This window comes from Channa argus, chromosome 9, assembly GCF_033026475.1.
Source record: "Channa argus isolate prfri chromosome 9, Channa argus male v1.0, whole genome shotgun sequence".
In the NCBI taxonomy this organism is placed as follows: Eukaryota; Metazoa; Chordata; class Actinopteri; order Anabantiformes; family Channidae; genus Channa; species Channa argus.
The window spans coordinates 6026535-6032698 of record NC_090205.1 but is presented as its reverse complement, the minus strand read 5'-3'; the positions used below and the strand labels follow the sequence as shown (position 1 = coordinate 6032698).

The 6164-nt window shown below is 37.5% G+C and overlaps 1 protein-coding gene across 1 annotated transcript; it reads right to left on the bottom strand.

Moving 5' to 3' along the window:
- Positions 1-1668: 1668 nt before the first annotated feature.
- LOC137132640 (CD209 antigen-like protein C) lies at positions 1669-4826 on the bottom strand. Its single transcript, XM_067515455.1, has 6 exons — positions 4572-4826; positions 4366-4464; positions 3761-3916; positions 2851-2993; positions 2636-2739; positions 1669-2463 (listed from the first exon to the last, which is right to left on the bottom strand). Exons 1-6 carry the CDS (start codon positions 4639-4641, stop codon positions 2313-2315), a joined length of 723 nt encoding a protein of 240 aa, XP_067371556.1. The 5' UTR covers positions 4642-4826; the 3' UTR covers positions 1669-2312.
- Between the last annotated feature and the right edge of the window lie 1338 nt (positions 4827-6164).

Sequence of the window (6164 nt, the reverse complement as noted above, 5' to 3'; positions counted from 1 at the left end):
TGTGGTGGAGGAGAAATCGGGGTTTGTTTGTGTTTTGTGTTTACAGTAACCAGGTTCCTAAAGTCCATGTAAACTGTTCCTCAATAACCTGATTTCTCTGAGTGCCCCGGTTATTGAAGTGTATGTAAACACAATCAGAATTAATACCAACAATCCAGCTCCTGTTTCAGGGTCGAGGGGGACTCGAAGAACCAAGAGCAACAAACAATCTACTTCCTTCTCTTAAGCTGAATGATGTTGTCTCAGCTCCTGAGCCCTTGTAGAGTAACAGGGATAGTGTCACCTGAGCTTTGCACCGAAGTGGGTCAAAAACACCATCTCAATAATGCAGCAACAGTAAAAGTCATAGGCAGCAGCTTGAGCCACATGACTTGGACTCGAGTTACATTGGAATCATGATTTATGCACCTGAGTGTTTTCTAAATCTTTTCCATAAGTGGAATGATTTCAACTTTGGGGCTTGTAGTGGTTTTTGTGGCTCAGTGGATAGAGCATCAGGCTGATTGGAGAGGTCTGCAGGATCAAATTACAGCCCATTCACCAGGTGTCTCCTTCAGTGGGACACTCAGCTATAGCTTCATTGCCACAGCCTGTGGCTGCCCACTGCTCACGCTCATTAAATTCCATTGTAACATTTATGTCCTCAGTGATGACAAAAAAGTTCTGTTCTATTATCAACTTGTTATGAGATTCTTATGCACTTTTTTTTGTTTGAGTCATCTGTTAATGTACCTTTGCCATAAGATGCATGTATGTGGATAAAACTAGAATATAAATATTGTGGATTTCTCTTATTTTTATTAAACAGAGATTCCTGTCTGGATTTGCCAAGATGGATTCATGGATTGGTTTGAGTGACGGAGATATAGAGGGAACTTGGAAGTGGACTGATGGATCTCCACTGAGTTTGAAGTAAGGCAGAAATGTGCTTAACTTTGTTTAAATCCAAATATCCGTGTATATAATGTGTATCTGAGACTTGTACTGTGACAACTCCCTAGAAGCCCAGCCAGGGCCTCGCAGTCTGCACTCACTCAGGACACAAGTCTCCGTTTTAGTGGGTTTGCTGCCTCCACTACCAGGCTGAAACACAAAGACCACGGCCCTGCATGCAGGGTCTAATCCACACAAGTGGAGGTGGAGAGGGGTAAATGCCAAAGGGGAAGCAGCTGACGAGGTGCAGGTGAGGGGGAGCAAGGTTGTGGGCGACGAAGACAGACGGGGCGTGCAACGTTGCCTTAAACACAGAGGACAACTGAGAAAAGCCTGAGAAACGCTACAAACTATTTTTCATTCACAAATCACAGGCAAACACTCTTAAACTAGTCCCATGGAATCTGACCAAATAGTTCATTTTACAACACTGGACTATGTGCATCTTGCAACTCTGCGTCACTCTTCGTAAGAAAAATAAAAAGCAAGCTTACTGAGAAGAGAGGAAATGACATTAGTAACACCTTCTTTCTTGTCTTTACTTGAGTGTGAAAAGTGATAATTAGATTCTGATTAAGTAGTTGTCACTGTTCACATACAGTGCACTCAACACTTTATGTGAACATAAAGTTCACAGTGAGCCACATATTTTATAACACACTGTACAGGGAAAATTCATTCCTCCTCTGGGGAAAAACATTGATGTGGATAATTAATCTGATATTTGTATAATTGTACATTTTCCAATGATTCTTCGGTAGCTGAAAGTAAAAACACCAGAAGAATCACTGATCGGTTTGAGTATTTTTGTGATCAATATGAGCATTTTCACATTGTATGCAGGTATTTAGCTGCTGGGATTCAGAGTAGTTTAAAACCCACTGTTTTCCTTAAAACAACCTGAAACTCATAATATAAAGGAAAAGAAGTAAAGTGAGACTTTGCTTTTTATTTCTGATTCAACAGAATATTTAAACTAAATCAAACTAAATTAAATTAAATTAAACTAATTCAGCTGTTCACATGTTTTTAACCATGTAACCAGTTATTTAGCCTCTTTAAATTGGAGAAAAGCTGTCAGATATTTGGTTTTCATCTTTGTTGTAATATTTAAAATATTTTATTGACTCAAAAATCAACAGCAAAGTCAGATTTTTACTTATTTTATTGCATTACTTTTGACAATTTTAACATATTTGAGAAAAAAAATGTGTCCAAAACGATTTTATCCACGTCTGTACATGTTAATATAGACGTCCGCAAACACATGCAGACATATTTTTTTACAAACATAGAAGAATGTCACTAAAAACTTCTGCATTTATATAAATGACACTGTCAAAACATTTACAAATATACGATCTAATCACACAAAGGTCTTATGCTAATGTTTCACAGATCCAACGCAGAGAAGCTGTACATGACAGATCATTCCAACGGGTGTTTTCTTCATTTCTGATATGTGCACAGTCCTCTTCACCCCACCGTGAGCTTCCACCACCATTATCAGGCTGATCTTTCTTCCAGTACCTAGCAGGGCGGTGAGCAAAAAGATATAATGTACCAACAAAAAAAGGTGACTGTATGGTTTAGTCTAACTACCCTCCGTATCAGATCATTTAAATTCAATTAAAAACAAATGAATTCTATTATTACTATATTTTAACAGTAATGACAGTTTTCAATCAAAGTGAAGTCTTACGTCTTAATCAGTGAAGTACCATCTACCCATTTCCAGGTCCCCTCCACTTCTTTATCATTCAAACCAATCCAAGCTGGTTGCTGAGTTAATCCTAAAACAAAGGTCTGTTCAACATAGAGAAACCTTCATCATACTGCATAGAAATATGAGCGACTGGATCTATCTGAGGATATTGTTTTAACTTGGGTAAAGCAAAAGTCTAATAAAAATCTTACCTGCTCTTCATCACTCTCTATAACCACCAGATCTGCTCCTTTGACTCTGCAGTCCTCTCTGCCTCTTTCCCAGGAACCAGACAGACTGGAGAGGAGGTAACAGGAACAACTAAACTTCCTCCATCCTGTAGGACATGTTTTCTCTGCAAGATATGTCCAAGGAGAGAACTTCAAGAAGAGGCCAGATCTTCTATTTCAGAGGTTATAATATGTTTCCAGTTCATTTTCTGTGCATGATGTAAGTGTACTTGTTATGCAATGCCCAATGAATCCAATTAGCTCTGATCTACAACATGACAAAATGACTATTATCAATCAGCCTTAACTATATTGGAAAAGGTTGTGTAACACCTGGATTATTTCATGACTAAAGGCTATTTGACAGGTCAGTATCAGACTCAAACATATTGGCATGTCGAATCTGCCCGTTCAGTGGTTTAGAAATTATCTTACAGGTAGGATGTGTTGTTGTAGATGGACATTAGTCAGGTTTTATGACAATTTGTAATGGGATCCCTCAAGTTTCTATTTGGTTGCTATCTTATTTTTTTTAAATGACACTGGGAGAAACCTGAACAGTGCAAAAATCCGTCTTTATGCAGATGACACAAGGTCATTTACTCAATCACTCCCTCTCTGCTCTAGGCTATTAATGAGCTTCAGTCATCACTGACAGAATTAAACTTGGTCTGGTTGTTAAAAAGACCAAACATATGACCTTCATTAGAGCTCACTTGGCTGACATCAACCATTCAGGAATACAAACTAAAGGAGGAGATACTGTTGGAAAAGTATCATCATCATCATACAAGTGTTTAGCTATTTGGCTGGATGACAAACTATCATTGACAGAACATGTGTCTCATCTGCTGAAGAAACTCCCTGTTAGGATTTTACTAAAAACACTCACTTTGATTGGACAAAGTCTGAAGCCTGTTCCGCTCTTCAGTCATTGCGATGAGCCTGGCATTCAGCTGGTCTCTCTCTGCACTCATCAAGGAAAGTTGACCATCACTGGCCTGCAAACGTTCAGTCAGTTTGGCTTTAACAGCAGAGAGCTCTGCAGCTAAACGATGTGATGAATCACGGTTGGAAATACATTTAGGATACATGTTTCTAAAACAGAAAAAGGTACACATTCATAGTAATAATAGCTAAAGTATATTGCATTGAAAATATGTTCTAGTTTTGCTCTAAGGTTCCAACATCTGTTCCAACTATATGCAAAATGTGAATTTTCTCAACCCCAAAAGTTTATTGAAACTCTGCTACGGCTGCGGTTTTATGTTGTTGACCTCACAACCTGTACCTGAGCTCAAACAGTCTAAATAATAATAAAATTAAAATGTTAATGCTCCTGATCCTCAACCATTATCCTAGGTGGGAAAATGTATATTTATAGCAACATACATTTGGGAAAATAGGTATTAGATTAAAGAGTAAAAATATACCTAAAACAATGCTTCAGAGCAAAAATAATACTAAAATAATTATACTTCTAAAATGTAGACTCACAGTGCACACTGAGGCGGATGAGAAAAGCCACAAGAAAAGGACTCAACAGCGCCCAAAAGAGAAGAGCTCCATAAAATCTCCTCTGTGAGCTCCTTGAACCTGTGCAAATACCAATGAATCCAGTCAGTTATACCACAACGAAAGCTGATGATATAAATTCAGGCAAAGCACAGTCAGTGAGCATCTGTCTGAGCAAACAAACAAACCCGTCTCATCTGTTGAAGGTCTCTGTTCCAAATGGTTTTGAGGTTCGACATTCATACAAATTTCCGCCATCACATCCAAGGATGCCACGAATTTGTGAAAGACTCAGTTCTGCAGCTCACACTGCAGCATATGCGAGTGATTAATCTCCCAATGCTTACAGTTTCCCTTTTTAAACTTCTGAGGAAGTCATAAATTTCAGAGGTGTCAAAAATTGTTTGCAAGATAATAATCTGGCACTGAACTTAAGTTTTAAAACACTGCATCAGTGTAAAGGGAGTCACATCTGAAACAAATGTCTAAAATGTTTTTTAAATATCAGTTTTTTAACTTAAACTAATATGATTATTACATAAAGTAGAACTTCCGATTTCAATTGCATGTTTGCCTCTTTTGCTTTCCATACATCCTAAAACATCTAAACCATGTTATTAACTTGCATCTTTGTTGACACATGAACATAGTGAATTGTGTTTTTTTTGCATGTAATATCTATCACATTTTTTCAAATTTGATTGATCGTCAAATAAAGAGACATCAACTTACTGAGCCGAGGGACATACTGTAACCACATTGATCAGTTATTGAGTTTTTATTGACAGGTTTTATAAAAACAGCATAAAAGTGCAGCTAAAAGGGGAAATTCTCCTCGAAGCAGTAGCTGCTGCACAGCTGCTTGGCAGAAGAAAAGCTAAGCATCAAAAAGTTTTCTTAACAATCAAAGATGATAATAAACACAATAAGGATTAAGGCACTTGAAAATTTTAGGAAAGTTTGATTTGGTTTTTGATCACACACCAAAAATATCGACCATTCTAAAGATCATCTAATAACACCAACTAACTAATAATTACATTTAGCAGATTTTCACCAACTCTGTAACTTCTTTCTTAAAATGAACAAACCTCTGGTCTCCAGTTGGTCACAGCAGTTGTTGCCAAACATTAACATATGAAGTTATTCAAAAGTATTATTGAAGAAGGTGCTCATTTGTGTAAAAAACCAAAGAATAAGAAGAAGCAAAAACGCAAACAAAATAGTATTTTGTTCAAATTTCCAAAACTCATTAAATGTGGTTAAGCGTTTCTTCTTTCTGTAAAACAGTTTCTTTCAGCCAGTTCTAGAAAAGATACTAACATAAGATAAAACTAAAAATAAGACACCAACCCTTTCCTGTGCTGGTCATATCTTATTTGACGTACACAGCCAGAAGCTGCAGTGCATCATCTTCTTTATGAACTTAAAGTCTATAATGCTGCAGTGAAAGGCAGTTTTGTACCTGAAGCGATGTTAATTCATTGCATTACCACCTTTCTCTATATTTACATGCACTTGAGAAACCAGGTCACTGATTTTGTGTGTGTGTGTGTGTGTGTGTGAGCAAACTGTCTTCTTGACTGCAGAGAAGGACCAGCTGAATGCCAGCCTCTTAAAAGTGACTGAAGACCAGGACAGGATGGACAGGTTGAACGGAGAGAGTGAGTGTGAGCAGTAAGAGACAAGGCACATGGTATTTCCTTGATGCCAGAAAACTAAAATAAGTGTGAACTCAATAATCCGATTTTGAATTAAATGCTTAGGTTTGCTCAGTACAT